Raw genomic sequence first — 19239 nt, 5'->3', positions numbered from 1 at the left:
CTCTGTACGGTTTTAGGTCTTAGAAAAGGGGAGACGGAGAGAGGTCTCACAGAAGGCTGCTGTGGTCAACAGAGAGAAGCTGCTGGAGGAGTTGCCCTGGCAAGGCTGGCACGGTAGCACAGTGGTTAGCACAGTTTCTTCAAAGCGCCAGGGTCCCAGGTTTGATCCCCAGCTTGGGTCACTGTCTGTGCGGAGTTTGCACGTTCTCCCAGTGTCTGTGTGGGTTTCCTCCGGGTGCTGCGGTTTCCTCCCACAGTTCAAAGATGTGCTGTTAGGTGGATTAGCCATGCTAAATTGCCCTTGCTGCCCAAGAAGGTTAGGTGGGGTTACTGGGATAGGGTGGAAGTGTGGGCTTAAGTAGGGTGCTCTTTACAAGGGCCGGTGCAGACTCGATGGGCCGAATGGCCTCCTTCTGCACTGTAAATTCTATGATTCTATGAAATATTATCACCAGAGCGAATCTTATTTTGCTAATCAGTTTGGAAAATGAGGGAAGTGGTTTTTGATAGTCACTCAACATTATGACTCAGTGAAATAGGAAGACATGAGTGGCTTTGGATTGTTCCCTAGAAAGGCTGTAATGTTGTAGACAGCATGTTTGTTATAATGTATATGTATGTGGCGAGGGTTATCGGTTGTGTTAAAACATTGATAAAGATCAACTTTTCTGTGGTGTAGATTATTAGTTCCTTGCTATGTAATGTTTAGTTGTTACAGTAAAAGTCTTAAAACTTGAATCCTTGTTGTAATTTGGACTTTTGACAGTAACTTAATTGAAGCCAACTTGTGACAATAAGTGATTATTAGTGTTATTAATTTCTTTAAATTGGTCACTGGGAAGTGAATTCTCTGTTTTTAAAGCTATCGGTCTCTTTGGAGGTTGTATCTGCCAAATTAGCTCCTCTCAGCTAGATAGCGAATACAGCTGTATAATTGATCCAGGCTTAGAAAGGGAGTAAACAGACAAGGTTCCTGCTCCGTATCAGTTTCCAATTACATTTTACGGAAAATGCTCACATGTGGACGTCAGAAGAGCACAGGGTTAGGGTCAAGTTTGATGTCCCACATCATGGGAAACGTGATGTGGAGATGTCAGCGTTGGACTGGGGTGAGCACAGTAAGAAGTCTTACAACACCGGGTTAAAGTCCAACAAGTTTGTTTCGAATCACTAGGTTTCGGAGCGCTGCTCCTTCCTCAGGTGAGGAGTGGCAGAGAGGTGATAGTGGCTCATCCTGCCTGAGGATCTGTAGCCCAGTCAAGGAGTCAGTACTTTATAAATGAAGGAAACATTTTAACATTGCGAAAGTTGACGGTTTTGTATGTCGGTGTAACCTCTACCCCACTTTGGGGGCACCCATGTCAGGAGGTTCGAAAGGCTAGTCAACAAATCAACCAAGATGATAAGTATAAATCTTACCTTTCTATTATGTTCCAAACACTGACATTATCTCATCTATGGCCCTTTTGTGCCTGCATCAAGCCAACATTTTCATAGATACGGCCACCCTCATCTTTCAGTCTGCATCAGAAGACAATGTTGAGTAAAATGTGTTTATCACTGAATGTGTACACAACACTACTATAGCTTTCACTACTGTGAGCTTTGACAAAGAGTCATCCGGATTCAAAACATTAGCTCCCTTTTCTCTCTATAGAGGTGGTCAGACCGGCTAAGATTGTGCAGTATTTTCTGTTTTTGATTCAGATTCCAGCATCCGCAGTAATTTGCTTTTAACTACTGTAACCAATCGCTGATCATTGCTGCGCGTGCCCTGCCACAGCATCTTACGACCCATCTCCCTCTAAACAGAGGGTTCATTGAATCCCAACTGTTATTCTCACTTACTCCATACCCCAACACTAAACTAACAATTTCTCTCAACTCCAGCTCTGTCTAGATTGGTAGCAACAGATTTTTTATACTTGTGGCTTGTCCCTGCACTCCATGCAGGAGCTGCACTTTATCCCAGAAAAAACTACATAAACACTACTAACTGTCATATACAGCAGATATTATCTGTAATGGGTGACATACTCCGGAGAAAACAGTATTCTCACGTGAGAGGTGGTGGGGGGGGGGGAAGAGAGAGAGAGAGAGAGAGGGAGAGAGAGAGAGAGAGAGAGGAGAGAGAGAGAGAGAGAGAGAGAGAGAGAGATTGAAAACTGATTCAGGAACTCCGCATTCTAATTTCAGCATGTGGTTACGAAGTGGAAAGCTAACTCATTGCCACCGTATCACAACTTAATCCATTAATGCATTCCTGACCGCTGGTAACATTAATATTTATTCTGTATTCCTGTGGTGTTAAATGCATTGCCATCTTGCACAGTAATATTGCAAAGTAGCCATCTCAACATTGTGGCACTAAATTATAACAATATTAACTTTGTACCGGTGTTATTATTGCAGTTTTCATAACAATAACACTGTTTTAAATCGAATATTTAAAGAAAAAAGGATTATAGCATGTTGCTAGTAAGAGAACACAACCAGGTATCATTTTCAAGAACCCCCAGACAAACAATATTGCAGTGCGTTAACAAAATATGATACCACCAAACATTTCCATTAAAAAGCATTCCAATTTTGCTCCCAACATTTTCCCCAAATAGAGCATTCAGTGAATGCATTCAAGGCCACAATTTACTACTTCACCCCAACTCGCATTAGTGAGAGTCTAATCAGCAGGAAAGTGCTGCTCGTATGATGGGAATTTCTCATCTCATGAGAACAACAATGGGAGTGCACTCCCTGTGGAGTCACACTACCGATTACATGTTTCAATCAAGTACAAATAATTACCCGTCATCCACATGCTGTAGAAAATCAACCTAAATAAAGCATTTTAAACCAAATACAGACAGGAGACCTAAAGTGATTAAATAAAAGTGGTCTCACCCAAGTGATACAGTTCTCTAGTGATATTTATTATATCCCTGCAGCATCATTACTCACCCCCAACGCAATATCCACTGTCAGTGCAGGTAACGATTTTAAAGCTTAAACCAACCCAAAATCGATTGCTATCTTCATACATGCCAAGGATATAAAAGGGTCAAAATTTTCTTCAACAGGCATCTGATGGAAGCTGCCATTTGTCAGCCTTCCCCCTGCCCTGTACCTTTCAGCTCTAAATAGTTTTGCATACAAGGTTGCTGCAAGTGTGAGCTGTGCAGCAAAAGTAATAGGGAATCTGAAATTTCAATCAATAGCGTATCTCCATAATCAATTGGGGAATAAACACAAAAAGCTCAGAGGAGGATGATGAATTAAAAAGGGGGCAAACTCAATAGTTATTTTCTCTCCCTACTTCTCTTGGATTAGATTGACAGAGAGAAAGACAATAAAGAAACAAACATTTTTACAACCTTCACCATAAATTTAAAACCTGAAGGATTGAGACCCCGCACTTGTAATTTATCACGCCAATGATGTTGCTTGGCAGCGAATAACACTTATCACGTCATTAAAAAGGACAATTACACTTATGATGAGACTTAACTTTCTGCTGCAAGTTTAATGGGCAAATCAACAAATTTCAGGGGAGGGAAAACGACAAGGTGGAGGGCAAGATGATGTTCTCGCAAAGCTAACAGTTATGCAGTGCAACTCAGCACCAACCTCTAGATATTCACGTCTGCTCCTTGCCTTAAGGTGCTATAAAATTTACCCATAAATAACAGAGAGTCATTACCCTTGCAGTTATTTTAACAGAAAATCCTGGACCAATATATTTTTGATTGTGCATACATGTTAGAACCAAAAGGTCTCATTGTTTAATCCTCATTAAATAATAAGACCATTATAGCCAAAGATGACCTGGCTGGGTTCAGTGAAGCATATACACTTCCAGTCTCAAGAAAGGTAAGATAGATACCAGTGCTACTCGGCCTAATAGCAGTGTCAAACATACATTAATAATTGGGTTTCTCAGCTATGGAGACCACTTCTAATATCCGGTAACATTACTTTAATTGAAGAATTACTGCACACAGGTATTTACAACCTTTTTATAAAATCCATTTAAATGCTGATTATTGCCCTAACTAGTTGCCCATCAGAAGGTGGTGGTGAGTTGCCTTTTTGAATCGCTGAAGTCCAAGGTGTAGGTACACCCACTGTGCTGTTAGGGAGGGAGTTCCAGGATGTTGTCCCAGTGACAGTGAAGGAACGGCGATATATTTCCAAGTCAGGGTAGTGAGTGACTTGGAGGGGAACCTCCAGGTGGTGGAGTTCCCAGGTAACTGCTGCTCTTGTCCTTCTAGGTGGTATTGGCCGTGGGTTTGGAAGGTGTTATCTATGGAACCTTGTAGATGGCACACACGGCTGCCACTGTCCCGTCGGTGGTGGAGGGTTTGAATGTTTGTGGAAGGGTGAGCAATCAAGAGGGCTGCTTTGTCCTGGATGGTGTTGAGCTTCTTTAGTACTAAAAGCCTTTGTTTGCTATGCTGTCATGAATGAACCAAATCCTCTAGGCTCTTCCTACATGAATGGCAAGGTCTTGGTGCCTAGTTGTCCAAATCAAAACTCAATTCAACATAAAGCTACTTTCCTGAATTACATAAATCCACTGACACTATCTTAGCTTTCTATCTCTCCCAATCAAATACCACAGGAACCAAAATCATTCACCTCCACTTTTTAAAATTTTTTAAAAATTGTTTTTATTAAACAAAATTTTACACAATCAATAACAAAAAGGAGAAAATTTAACAAACAGGTGGTTATAGTCCATTTACAAAGGAAGAGTACACATTCCATACACAGTTCGGATTGCTGCTGCTGCTGACCTTTCAACGTTCTGCCAGAAAGTCAGGGAACGGCTGCCACCGCCGGGAGAACCCCAGCAAGGACCCTCTCAAGGCAAACTTTATCATCTCGAGACTGAGAAACCCAGCCGTGTCACTAACCCAGGTCTCTACACTCGGGGGCTTCGAGTCCCTCCACATTAACAAGATCCGTCTTCAGGCTACCAGGGAGGCAAAGGCCAGGACGTCGGCCTCCTTCGCTTCCTGCACTCCCGGATCTTCCGACACCCCAAATATCGCAATCTCCGGACTCGGCTTTACCCGAGCGTCCAAGACCTTGAACATAACCTTTGCAAAGCCCTGCCAGAATTCTGTAAGCGCCGGGCATGCCCAGAACATATGGACATGGTTTGCTGGGCTCCCTGAGCATCTCGCACAGCTGTCCTCCACCCCAAAGAACTTGCTCATTCTCGCTGTCGTCATGTGTGCCCGATGTACCACCTTAAACTGAATTAGGCTAAGCCTGGCACAATACGAGGAGGAATTAACCCTGCCTAGGGCATCAGCCCACAGGCCTTCATCCAGCTCCTCCTCCCACTTGTCCTTCAGCTCCTCCGCCGAGACTTCTTCTGCCTCCTGCAGTTCTTGGTATATGTCCGACACCTTCCCCTCCCCTACCCAGATGCCAGAGACCACTCTGTCCTGTATCCTGCGGGAGGGTAATAGCGGGAATGCCACCACCTGTTTCTTCAGAAAAGCGAGGACTTGGAAGTATCTAAAGGCATTCCCCGGGGGCAGACTACATTTCTCCTCTAGCGCCTTCAGGCGAGGAAAAGTCCCATCTATAAACAGGTCCCCCATCCTTTTGATACCTGCCCTATGCCAACTTTGAAATCCTCCGTCTATCTTGCCCGGAACAAATCTATGATTGTGCCGTATCGGGGTCCAGACTGAGGCCCCTCCCTCCCTCCTGTGCCTTCTCCACTGACCCCAGATCCTCAGTACCGCTGTCACCACTGGGCTTGTGGTGTACCGTGCCGGCGAGAACGGCAGCGGTGCCGTTATCAGTGCCCCTAATCTGGTGTTCTTGCATGACGCCGCCTCTAGCCGCTTCCATGCCACCCCCTCCTCCATTACCCATTTCCTAATCATCGCTATATTAGCCGCCTAGTAATAACTGCAGAAGTTCGCCAGCGCCCGCCCTCCTCCCCCCCGGCTGCACTCTAAGAACAGCCTTTTAACTCGCGGGGTCTTGTTTGCCCACACAAATCCTGTGATAATCCTGTTCACCCGCTTGAAGGAGGATTTGGGGATGAAGATGGGAAGGCACTGGAAGACGAACATAAACCTGGGAAGGATCGTCATTTTCACAGTCTGCACCCATCCCGCCAGGGAAAGGGGGAGCATGTCCCACCTTTTGAAGTCTCCCTCCATCTGCTCTACCAGCCGAGATAGATTGAGCTTGTGTAGGGCATCCCAATTCCTAGCCACCTGTATACCCAGGTATCGAAAGCTGCTCTCCACCCTCTTGAGCGGGAGCTCCCCCAGTCTCTCCTCCAGGCCCCTAGCATGGATGAAATGAAAATGAAATGAAAATCGCTTATTGTCACAAGTCGGCTTCAAATGAAGTTACTGTGAAAAGTCCCCAGTCGCCACATTCCGGCGCCTGTCTGGGGAGGCTGGTACGGGAATCGAACCACGCTGCTAGCCTGCCTTGGTCTGCTTTAAAAGCCAGCTATTTAACCCTGTGCTAAACCAGCCCCTATATGGGTCACAAATAGCTCACTTTTCCCCATGTTCAACTTGCACCCAGAGTCCTTTAGGATCCGCATGACCTCCCCCAGCCCCTCTAGCGGGTCCGAAATATATAGGAGCAGGTCGTCTGCATAGAGCGAAACACGATGCTCCCCCTCCCCCGAACCAGCCCCCTCGTTTCTTGACGCGCTCAACGCCATGGCCAACGGCTCAATTGCCAGGGCAAATAGCAGCGGGGACAGGGGGCACCCCTGCCTCGTCCCTCGGTGCAGTAGAAAATACTCCGACCTCAGTCGGTTCGTGGACACACTTGCTACGGGGGCCTGGTACAGTAGTTTGACCCACCCTATGTATTCCTCACCAAATCCAAATCTTCTTAACGCTTCCCACAGGTGCTCCCATTCCACATGATCAAAGGCTTTCTCCACATCCATTGCAGCCACTACTTCTATGTCCCCTCCTTCTGAGGGCATCAAGATAATGTTTAGGAGCCTCCGCACGTTCGTGTTCAATTGCCTGCCCTTGACGAACCCGGTCTGATCCTCGTCAATCACCCCCAGGACACAGTCCTCTATTCTGGTGGCCAAGGTCTTAGCCAGCAGTTTGGCATCTACATTTAGGAGCGATATCGGCCTGCAACGGATCCTTGTCCCACTTAAGGATAAGTGAGACTGAAGCCCGCGACATCGACGGGGGGGGGGGTTCCCCTCTCCTTGGCCTCGTTAAATGTTCTTAGCAGGTGTGGGCTCAGCAGCTTAGAGAATTTCTTGTAGAATTCTACAGGGTAACCGTCCGGTCCCGGGGCCTTGCCCGACTGCATATTAGCCAAGCCCTTAACTATCTCCTCCAGCTCAATCTGGGCCCCCAATCCCTCCACCAGCTCCTCGTCCACCCTTGGGAACCTCAATCGGTCCATAAATTGCTTCATCCCTTCCCTCCCCTCCGGGGGCTCTGACTCATACAACTTGCAGTAGAACTCCTTGAAGACTTTGTTGATCTCTTCCGGGCTCAGGACCATGTTACTGACCTTCAGGACCTTATCCCTAACTCCCCCAATTTCCCTGGCCGCCTCCCTCCTTCGAAGTTGGTATCTTACCAGCATCTTACTCGCTTTCTCCCCATACTCATATGCTGCTCCTTTCACCTTCCTCAGCTGTGCCTCTGCTTTCCCTGTGGTCAGCAGGTCCTCCTCTGGCCACAGCCCATGTGATGTATTCCTTTGAAATGTATGAACTCTTTATTTTCGTACTACAGGCTTTCAAACAGTACACTGTGGTGATTGGGGGTGAGGTGGGTACATTTTGAGTGCATTCACAAGGTGAGGGGACTTTCATCTGCAAGGAGAGATACCACATATTCAGGCATGAGAGCAATTTAGGCAATTGCAATGGTCTTTGGAGCTAGAACAGAGAATCTTTAGGAGTGCACCAACAAATGCAGATGGTCTCCCACATGAATATTTGAATACCCTTAGCATAAATTGATTGAATACATGTCTTTATTTGCGATACATAAATCATAGAACTTACAGTGTAGAAGGAGGCCATTCGGCCCATCGAGTTTGAACCAGCCCTTGGAAAGAGCACTCCACTTAAGCCCATCCCATCCCCGTAAACCCACCTAACCTTTTTGGACACGAAGGGTAATTTAGCATGGACAATCTACCTAACCTCCACATCTTTGGACTATGGGAGTAAACCGGAGCACCCGCAGGAAACCTACGCAGAAGCGGGGAGAAAGTCCGCAGACAGTGACCTAAGCCGGGAATCAAACCTGGGACCCTGGAGCTATGAAGCAACAGTGCTAACCACTGTGCTACTATATGTATTGAATACATACTACAATACTGAGTTGAATTTTACACTGCCCCACTGGAGGTGGAGAAACCATAAAATTCCCCTGATGTCCTCCCCACTGCCCATAATTTGACATTGGGACAGGCGAAGCCTATGCTGCCCACACTCCCTAGTCCCAATTGATGGCCTTAAGTGGGCAGTCAACAACCACTTTAAAGGTAATTTGTCACCCAACCTCAATTTCAGGCTGGAAGGGGAAGGTTCGGAGTGGGGAGCAATCCTCCTTTAATGGTCTCCATTCCACATCGGGCATTCCCCCCCCCCGCCCCAGATTAAGCCCAGCTTTACCGGCAACTCTCTGATGCAGAGTTTGCTCCTGAATGAGGGGTGCAAGTCCTGTCTCCAGCCAATTAACGATCCTAGGATGAGTTACTGGCGGGAAGTAACTCCACCACCCTAAATATACCTGCCTAACAGAGTAAAGCTCCTTTTATTTTGCCTCAACCTCTGAAAAGGACCTCACACTGCATCACATGACATTGCATTTGTCCTACCTTCATTATAATTTATAACCTTAAAATAATTACACTTTGGGCCCCGGCAGCCAGTGCGGCGGCCGGCGCGGAGGGCCCCGGCGGCCGGCGCGGAGGGCCCCGGCGGCCGGCGCGGAGGGCCCCGGCGGCCGGCGCGGAGGGCCCCGGCGGCCGGCGCAGAGGGCCCCGGCGGCCGGCGCAGAGGCCAGCGCAGAGGGCCCCGGCGGCCGGAGGAGAGGGCCCCGGCGGCCGGAGCAGAGGGCCCCGGCGGCCGGAGCAGAGGGCCCCGGCGGCCAGCGCAGAGGGCCCCGGCGGCCAGCGCAGAGGGCGCCGGCAGCCAGCGCAGAGGGCCCCGGCGGCCGGAGGAGAGGGCCCCGGCGGCCGGCGCAGAGGGCCCCGGCGGCCGGCGCAGAGGGCCCCGGCGGCCGGCGCAGAGGGCCCCGGCGGCCGGCGCAGAGGGCCCCGGCGGCCGGCGCAGAGGGCCCCGGCGGCCGGCGCAGAGGGCCCCGGCGGCCGGCGCAGAGGGCCCCGGCGGCCGGCGCAGAGGGCCCCGGCGGCCGGCGCAGAGGGCCCCGGCGGCCGGCGCAGAGGGCCCCGGCGGCCGGCGCAGAGGGCCCCGGCGGCCGGCGCAGAGGGCCCCGGCGGCCGGCGCAGAGGGCCCCGGCAGCCGGCGCAGAGGGCGCCGGCAGGCGGCGCAGAGGGCCCTGGCAGCCGGCGCAGAGGCCAGTGCAGAGGGCACCGGCAGCCAGTGCAGAGGCCAGTGCAGAGGGCGCCGGCAGCCAGTGCAGAGGGCCCCGGCAGCCAGCGCAGAGGCCAGTGCAGAGGGCGCCGGCGCCCAGTGCAGAGGGTCCCGGCAGCCAGTGCAGAGGGCCCCGGCAGCCAGTGCAGAGGGCCCCGGCAGCCAGTGCAGAGGGCCCCGGCAGCCAGTGCAGAGGGCCCCGGCAGCCAGTGCAGAGGGCCCCGGCAGCCAGCGCAGAGGGCCCCGGCAGCCAGCGCAGAGGGCCCCGGCAGCCAGCGCAGAGGGCGCCGGCAGCCAGCGCAGAGGGCGCCGGCAGCCAGCGCAGAGGGCGCCGGCAGCCAGCGCAGAGGGCGCCGGCAGCCAGCGCAGAGGGCGCCGGCAGGCGGCGCAGAGGGCGCCGGCAGGCGGCGCAGAGGGCGCCGGCAGGCGGCGCAGAGGGCGCCGGCAGGCGGCGCAGAGGGCCCTGGCAGCCGGCGCAGAGGCCAGTGCAGAGGGCGCCGGCAGCCAGTGCAGAGGCCAGTGCAGAGGGCGCCGGCAGCCAGTGCAGAGGGCCCCGGCAGCCAGCGCAGAGGCCAGTGCAGAGGGCGCCGGCGCCCAGTGCAGAGGGCGCCGGCAGGCGGCGCAGAGGGCCCCGGCAGCCGGCGCAGAGGCCAGTGCAGAGGGCGCCAGCAGCCAGTGCAGAGGCAGCGCAGAGGGCGCCGGCAGCCAGTGCAGAGGGCGCCGGCAGCCAGTGCAGAGGCCAGTGCAGAGGGTGCCAGCAGGCAGTGCAGAGGGCGCCGGCAGCCAGTGCAGAGGCCATCGCAGAGGGCCCCGGCGGCCGCGGCAGAGGGTCCCGGCGGCCTGCGCAGAGGGCTCGGCGGCCGGCGCAGAGGGCCCCGGCGGCCGGCGCAGAGGGCCCCGGCGGCCGGCGCAGAGGGCCCTGATGGCCATCGCAGAGGGCCCCGGCGGCCGCGGCAGAGGGTCCCGGCGGCCTGCGCAGAGGGCTCGGCGGCCTGCGCAGAGGGCTCGGCGGCCGGCGCAGAGGGCCCCGGCGGCCGGCGCAGAGGGCCCCGGCGGCCGCGGCAGAGGGCCCTGATGGCCGGAGCAGAGGGTCCCGACGGCCGGAGCAGAGGGTCCCGACGGCCGGAGCAGAGGGTCCCGACGGCCGGAGCAGAGGGTCCCGGCGGCCGGCGCAGAGGAGACATTTCCATCTCTGTGCTGCATTCAAGCTCAAGTCAGAGTTAAAATAAACCACTAACTTCAATCACTAGCCAATCTTATATAACTAGGGGAGCAAAGAATTAAGACATGCCTGAATTACACCCTTATAAGACTGGATATATTGTAAAATCATGCAAAATGGATGAACTTACTCTGTACATGCTGGGTTGGGTGTGCAGGGTGGGAAAGGACTCTGATCTCCTCCACACGTCAGGTCTGATAAGGAATATTTGATGTTTGTGTATTCACGGCCTTTTATCTTGCTTTTCTGGAAGAGACAGGGACGTTAATGTTTCATGCCCGACACAGGAATTTGTTCAAATACAGACTTGAGTTAGTTTGGGAAAGAGTTATATCGTCTTTTTGATCTTTCCCCTTTAGAAAAAACAGAACAGCCCTCTCCTCCCTTTGTCACAAATGCAAAGTGTATTCTACATTCTCCCTGCTGCAGAGCTCCTCAAATATACTATACCCAAGCTTTGGAACATTCAGGTAATCCCTGTTCCACAATTCAATTAAATCATGGCTGATCCATGATTGTCTCCATATAAACAATTTTGTTCCCTATCCCTTAATACCTTTGGTTAACAAAAGTCTATCCACCTCAGATTTAAAATCAACAATTGATCCAGCTTCAATTACTGTTTGTGGAAGAGAGTTCCAAACCTCTACGTGTGGAAGTGTTTCCTGGCTTCATTCCTGGATAGTCTAACAGTTAGACTATGCCCCTTAGTCCCAGACTCCCTCACCAGCGGAAACAGTTTCTCTTTATCTGTCTGCTCTCTGTTACATCTTGAAAACTAATCAATTAATTAATCACCCCCAACCTTCAAATTCCAGAGAATACTACCTTATTTTGTGTAAATCGCCCCTCGTAATTTAACTCTTGGAATCCAGGTATCAATCTGATAAATCAGCCCCTCGGGCCAATGTATCCTTCTCAAGGTATGGTGCCCAGCACTGCTCACAACACTCCAGGTGTGGTCTAAGACTTTGTGTGGTTGTAGAACAACTTCAATCTCCTTGTATTCTCGTCCTCTGGATCCAAAGGCCAGCATTCTGTTCGCCTTCTTGATTATTTTCTGTACCTGTTCATGACCAATGCTCTATGTACCTGGACTTACTATTATGCTTCCACCTACACTGCTTACAACGCCATCCATCTGTATCACCTTCAAACTTTACCACATGGCTTTTTATCCCATTATCCAGGTCATTAATAAGACCAGCTCTGGAGAGTATCGCTGTGGAGGCTCACACCATACCAGCCTAATACCAGACCACACTATATTCACTAAAAAAAATTAAATGGTTAACCATCAAAGTTTAGAAGAATGAGAGGTGATCTTATTGACACATAAGATCTTGAGGGACTTGACAGGATGGATGCTGTGAGGATGTTCCCCCTTGTCCAGCACCAGGTGGGGTGGGGGAGGAGAAGGTGCACTATTTAAAAATTAGGGGCTCCCATTTAAGACTGAGATGCGGAGTACTTTCTTCTCTCAGAGGCTTCTTAATCTTTGGAATTCTCTTCCCTAGTGACCAGTGGAGGCTCGGTCACTGCATTTATTCAAGTCAAGAGTTGGACAAACAAGGAATCCAGGGTTATGGGGGCCAGCCAGGAAATCAAGCCACAATCAGATCAGCCATGATCTTATTCGATGGCAAAACAGGTTTGAGGGGCCAAATGGCCTACGTCTGCTCTTAGCGCTTATGATATCGTCAAAGTTTCAGCGCACAAACTGCTCTGTATGTGGCTAACTAATAATTTGAATCTGTAGAAAAGTCAGACCAGGTGGGGTATGTGGACATATTGCAACTTTTCTGACTGGTAGGGAAGTCCAATATACCCTGTTGGCAAATCAAATGCAAGGATAGTATTTACTGAGCTACCACCCATCACTCCAGATGCCGATTCCAACATAAAACGATTCAATTATTTATCTACTTGATCTATAAAATTGTCACAAATAATTAGACAACTTCTTTTCTCTGCTGTGGGCCATACATATATATTATATATATATTTATTTAAAAAAATAAATTTAGTGCACCCAATTCATTTTTTCCAATTAGGGGACAATTCAGCCTGGCAAATCCACCTGCCCTGCACATCTTTGGGTTGTGGGGGTGAAACACGGAGAGAATGTGCAAACTCCACACGGACAGTGACCCAGGGCCGGGATCGAACCTGGGGCCTCAGCACCGTGAGGCAGCATGCTGCCCACTATGGGCCATATATTGATGTTCACACCGATATCTATGGATGCGAGATGGAAAATAAACACAGCCATTTCCTCTGTGTTGGATATTAGAGCTGCATCTTCCTTCTCACGACTAGGAGATCGCAGTTTACCACAACCCTCCCTTTCTTTTGTGATGGGGCTGTGCCAAATTGAGCCCATTAATTCGTTTGCACCCAATAACCTAATTCAATATGTACACCAGAAAACCATACATGAATTTGGTAGTGCTTATTTCTTTTTTTAAAGTCCTCTCCTCATAAAAGTAAAGAATCGCTCTGTGACACAGCTTCTAGAAACCTCACCCAGATGGCTATTATCCAGCCATAAAAACACAAGTAGTATGAACAGGTGGAAACCAATTGGCTCTACAAGCCAATCCCACCATTCAATGTGACCTTAGCTGGGCTTCTATCTCAACCGAATCCCCGCACTCTCCCCGTATCCTTTAGCAAAGGGGTAAAGAATTCTAATGATCCACACCTCTTTGAATGAAGGCATTTCTCCTTATTCCACTCCTAATTAGCCAAGCCCTTATTTTGAGATTGTGACCACTAGTTCTCGTCTCCTCAATCAGGGGAAACATCCTCCCAGCATCCATCGTGTCAAATTTGAGAATGACTCCTGAAATTCAGCCACAACCTTTCCTCACCCACCACAGATCCAGATGGACACTTCCCAACAGGAGTCACTGGGCAGCAAACAGTAGCAGAAGATCTGGCTGAACTTTGCTCTTATGGTTCAGGAATGCTGAAATATATGAACTAGGAGCAGGAGTCAACCACTCGGCCCTTCGAATCTGTTCCACTATTCAATAAAATAAATAGTCAGAGACTTTCGGCCATCACAATAAAGATCAGGTAGTTTCTAACCCAGAGTATTATTATTTATTTATGTATTTATTTATTTTTCAAAAATAAATTTAGAGTACCCAATTCATTTTTTCCAATTAAGTTGCAATTTAGCGTGGCCAATCCACCTACCCTGCACATCTTTGGGTTGTGGGGGCGAAACCCACGCAAACACGGGGAGAATGTGAAAACGCCACACGGACAGTGACCCAGAGCCGGGATCGAACCTGGGACCCCGGCGGCGTGAGGCAGCAATGCTAACCACTGCGCCGCCCAACCCAGAGTATCATTGGTGCCTTTGGTTTAATTCCATACTGGGAAATGCATCGACCATGAGAACTAGGGGTAAACTGTCAATTGAGATTATATTTCCATGACACTATCCAATGCAAGTTTACAAATCTTTAAAAATGTTAATTGAAGAATGACAGTAAATGTTTCTTAACTCCTTGTAACAGTCAGGATCCCCCTACTATGGAAATGTCAGTCATTCTTTCATACTTTTAACATTCATTGAAATGCATTACCCACTCAATCTCCTTCCCCAAGCGCTCATTGGCAGACTGGCACTGTCTCAGTGGGGGAAGTCAAATACCTGTCTGAATCTACACAATTTATTGTTGCGATGAATAACTAGCTAGAAACAGGATAGTGGAAAAACAATTGTTTGTGGAACAGAACATATTGAGTATAACAAGTGTTAACATTTCTGCTCACTGAATGTGTTGTACCTGCTCCTCCTCGATCCGACGCTGCAGTGTTTCGATATAGTGCTGAACAGCCATGTAAATGAATCTGTACTGAGCCTCTGTCTGAACCATCCCAGAACGCTGTGACCGCACCATTTGGATACTCTTTGGAACATCAATGTCGCAGTCCACACCTACAGTGCAAAACCACACATTACACATTATATCCCTACTGAAGGACTTCCGTATCAAGCCCCATAACCCTAACCTACAAAGTATAATCTAACAGACACAGTCCAATATTCACACTAACACATGTTCCACACGTTTTAAGAGTTGCCTCGCAAACTGCTCCAAGCACTGGTACGCTAAAAGTGTTATTCCTTACCCCCCACACAGGACAAGGGAAATGTTTACTTTAAAAGCAGTGCCAGACTGGCCCTACTTCTGCATTCTTGATGCAGACTGCACACTAGAACAACAAGTAAGACCGAGTGTTCAATAGCTAAAGCTCTTGTAAGCTTGGGATTTAAATTTTATTTACCACAATTCAGAATGATTGGGTTCCTACAATAGTTGGAAAATAATCCCTTCTTTTGTGGAAACATAATTGGCTGAAGGCTGCTGTGAAGGGACAGCAGGTTCATACCCACCTTTCTCTCTGATGATATCGATTAGGATGTCGATCACAATAAAGGTTCCCGTGCGCCCAATCCCTGCACTGTTGGTAGAAAAAGACTCGGTTTTCAAGATTGTAACAAAGTAATGAAGTTTCGACTTCAATCAGCGATGAAAATTGACAATTAAACGTGGGGTTATTCTGCTGGTGCCAGGTCTAAGGTGTACCACTGCAGCAATGCAGGAAGAGTTTTACTCTCATGTTCGACACAGGAGTGCTGGATGCTGACAATGAATTCGTAAAGTAGGAACTCCATAAACCTTCTATGTTTAATGAGCAGAGGAAGATTTACCATTTAGGAAGGAAACAGCAAGTGAACGGGGAAGGGGGGGGGGGTCGAGAGATGAAAAGAAAATGAGCGCGTTCCCATTGTTAACTCTGTTGGAAAGAGTGCAGATGAGCAAGGACAGATCTGGACTCAGACGTGATGCCCATTTGGTTACATAACCTGCCGATACAGTTTTTTAAAAAAAGGATTGCTCACTTCGGATACCATTGGGCCGATGGCTTCAGCTCACCGATGAGTCAGCAGGAAGCAGAGGAGAAAATTGCAAGAGAACAAAAAAGGGTTTTAAAAAGTAAATTAAAAGGTTCATTCTCTCTCCGCAGGACGCTGCTGCAAAATTATTATTCTGGAGGATTTGTAAATCCACAGTTGATCAGTGCAGTGCTTTTTCTTGCGCCCGTCAATTTGTGGGGGGGGGGGGGGAATTTGAATATTAAAGCGCACCGTAAATTACACTAGCCTTGTCACAAATGTTTGTGGGGGGTTAGTTGATTTGAAGGTTAAAGCAGCTTTCAGCTTTCATTGTGCCGGAAGGATTGCTGTCAGTATTTAAGTAGCCGTTTGTATCCAGAAACTCTGCATTGCTCCAGACCCGAGCAGTAACATGCTATTGGCAGAGGAGTAAATCTCACCTCTTCATCCACTGCTGAGAGATTTTCGCTACAATCAGATCTGTACTGGAACCATGAATTAAAGTCACACAAACGATGGCGTTACCAGATTCCATCCCTAGACTGTGTTGGGATTCATTCATCTCTGCTCTGTTGACACTAGGGAATCTACGCTAGTCTCGCTGTTGGCAAATTCTATCGGGCCCCCAACTGGAAATTGATGTGGATACCGGCTGGAGATAAGGATCGGTTGTGATCTTTTTCAGTCGAACAACATTCTTTTTTTTTTTAAATGGACACCGTCACATCTGCTGTCTCACTGAGGAATTTTAAATTGTTATTTATTTGTTTGTAATTTATTTACAGTAAAGGAGGCCATTCAGCCCATCATGTCTGCACCGGCTCCCAAAAGAACAACCTAGCTAGTCCCATTCCCCTATCTCCGTAGCCGTCTAAATTCATCACTTTCAAATATATATCCAGCTCTCTTTTGAAACCTCCTATGGAATCCATCTCCACCACTCTCCCAGGCAGCTCATTCCAAACCCCAACAACTCTCCTCATCTCACTCCTAGCTCTCTTGCCGACCATCTTGAAATTGTGACCCCTAGTCACTGACATACCAACTAGTGGAAACAGAATATCCTTCTTTCCCCTGTCAAAACTGTTCAGAACTTTGAACAACCCTATAAGGTCCCCTCTTCAACCTTCTCTGCTCCAAGGAGAACAAGCCCAATTTCTCCAATCTAAAATTCCTCATTCCTAGTATCGTTCTAGTAAATCTCCTCTGCACTCTCTCCAGAGCTTTAACATCCTTCCTTAAATAAGGTGCCCAGAACTGAACACAATACTCCAAATGTGATCTGACCAATGATTTGTAGAGGTGTAGCGTCACTTCCTTGCTTTTATACTCTATGCCTCAATTTATAAACCCAAGGATGCTATAAGCTTTCTTAACAACTGTTTCAACTTGCCTGGCCACCTTCAGAGAATTATGCACTAAAACCCCGAGGTCCCTCTGCTCCTGTACTTCCCTCAAAGTTGTACAATGGAGCCTATATTGTCTCCCCATGTTTCTTCTACCAAAATCCATTACCTCACATTTTGCTGCATTGAAGTTAATCTGCCAGGTGTCTGCCCATTTGGCCAACTTGTCAATGTCCCTCTGAAGTCTCAGAGTCATCCTCACAGTTCACTATTCTCCCTAGATTACCGTCATCTGCAAATTTAGAGATTTTGCCCTCAACACCCACTTCTACACCCTTCTGACAACACAGATGGTATTTTAAATCTATTTGAATTAGCAGGCGATACAAGACTTTTGGAAACTCCTCTTCAGGATATTTAAACTTTAAGTTTTGCCAATTAGGCAGCAGAGGAATAGCTACTGGAATGCCCCGTGCCATAAAGCAGCCAGCTGCTTCACATTGGCACCATTCAAGCTACAAATCAATAAAGTACAGCCAATTCTACAATAGTTGCTATGCTACGTTTGGTAATAGGGACTTGATATCAAGACAACAAAAAAATGACAGCTCCAAACAGGAAACAGCTAAATCAATCGAAGAGAACCCCTTCCTATAAAAACAATTGTGCTCTGGTTTATATGATGCACTTTCACATTCTCACAGTATTTACAGTAGAGTACATGGTCAGCATGCTTGGCAGGTCTGTATAGATAGAGATAGTTGCACAAGTGCAGAGTGACGATCTCAAGAAGTTGTTGGATTGGGTCAATTTCTTGGGATAGGGAGCAGGTTATGATGTGTTTGCATTGTCCATCTGCAAGAGCTGCTTGGTTCCTGCCTCTGTAGGGCTGCAACGTGGAGGAACAGCATGCCACTGTTAAGACAATAGCATCCAACTGAATTTAAACTGGGTTCCATTTTACAATGATTTTGTCTTAATGCGAAGTCCATGTTAGGTGAGGAGATCTAGGATTTTGATCTTATAATGAAGGAGGAGTGACAACATATTTTCAAACGAGGATAGTGAGAGATTTGGAGGTGGGGATGTGCACATGTAACAGCTGCCATTGCCTTTCTAGGTGTTAGAGGCAGCGAATTTGGGAGGTGCTGTCGAAGAACCTTGGTGAATTTGTGCAGGGAATCTTTGTACATGATACATATTGCAGCCACATTACGCTGGTGATGGAGAGAGTAAATGTGGTGGTGGACGGGGTGTCAATCAACTGGCTACTTTGTCTGTCGAGCTATAGTGCCGAGCTTCTTAACCGTTGTTGAGGCTGCATCATACAGTCAAGTGGTAAGTATTCCATCTCGACTTGTGCTTTGTAAATTGGAGAAAAACTTTAGGGGATCAGGTGGTGAATCACTTGCTGCAGGATTCCCAGCCTCCGATTTGCTCTTGTAGCCACAGTATTTATATGGCTAGTCCAGTTAACCTTTTGATCAATGGTATCTCAAGGATGTTGATGGAACATGGGGAAAAGTGAGTTGTTTGTGGTGCATCCGGGGGAGCAGAGCAGGGAAATAGAGGATTTACCGCTGAGGAAGGTAACAAGAGACTTCCGGTACTTGGGGATTCAGATAGCCAAGAATTGGGGAACCTTACACCGGCTTAATTTAACACGATTGGTGGAACAGATGGAGGAGGACTTCAAGAGATGGGACATGGTGTCCCTGTCACTGGCAGGTAGGGTGCAGGCGGTTAAAATGGTGGCTCTCCAGAGATTCCTCTTCGTGTTTCAGTGCCTCCCGGTGATGGTTACGAAGGCTTTTTTTAAGAGAATTGAGAAAAGCATTATGAGTTTTGTGTGGGCCTGGAAGACCCCGAGAGTGAGGAGGGGGTTCTTGCAGCGTAGTAGGGATAGGGGGGGGCTGGCACTACCGAGCCTAAATGACTATTACTGGGCTGCCAATATTTCAATGGTGTGTAAGTGGATGGGAGAAGGGGAGGGAGCGGCGTGGAAGAGATTGGAGAGGGCGTCCTGCAAGGGGACCAGCTTACAAGCAATGGTGACGGCACCGCTGACGTTCTCACCGAAGAAATATACTACAAGCCCGGTGGTGGTGGTGGCTACATTGAAAATTTGGGGGCAGTGGAGACGGCATGGGGGAAGGACGGGGGCCTCGGTGCGGTCCCCG

At 48.6% G+C, this 19239-nt stretch overlaps 1 protein-coding gene across 1 annotated transcript in view; it reads right to left on the bottom strand.

The window, feature by feature from the left end:
• The window catches only part of ptpn11a (protein tyrosine phosphatase non-receptor type 11a), a 76949-nt gene that overhangs the window by 3703 nt on the left and 54007 nt on the right, over positions 1 to 19239 (bottom strand). Inside the window, exons 12-15 of the mRNA XM_072482750.1 lie at positions 15210 to 15277; positions 14599 to 14750; positions 10926 to 11041; positions 1419 to 1520 (exon numbers count right to left, since the gene is read on the bottom strand). Coding sequence (XP_072338851.1) covers positions 1451 to 1520; positions 10926 to 11041; positions 14599 to 14750; positions 15210 to 15277 — 406 coding nt within the window. The 3' untranslated portion in view covers positions 1419 to 1450. The remainder of the gene's footprint in view (positions 1 to 1418; positions 1521 to 10925; positions 11042 to 14598; positions 14751 to 15209; positions 15278 to 19239) is intronic.

The sequence above is a fragment of the Scyliorhinus torazame genome, chromosome 1, assembly GCF_047496885.1.
Source record: "Scyliorhinus torazame isolate Kashiwa2021f chromosome 1, sScyTor2.1, whole genome shotgun sequence".
In the NCBI taxonomy this organism is placed as follows: domain Eukaryota; kingdom Metazoa; phylum Chordata; class Chondrichthyes; order Carcharhiniformes; family Scyliorhinidae; genus Scyliorhinus; species Scyliorhinus torazame.
The sequence above is the reverse complement of the archived record's forward strand: the minus strand, read 5'-3'. Positions and strand labels throughout refer to the sequence as shown.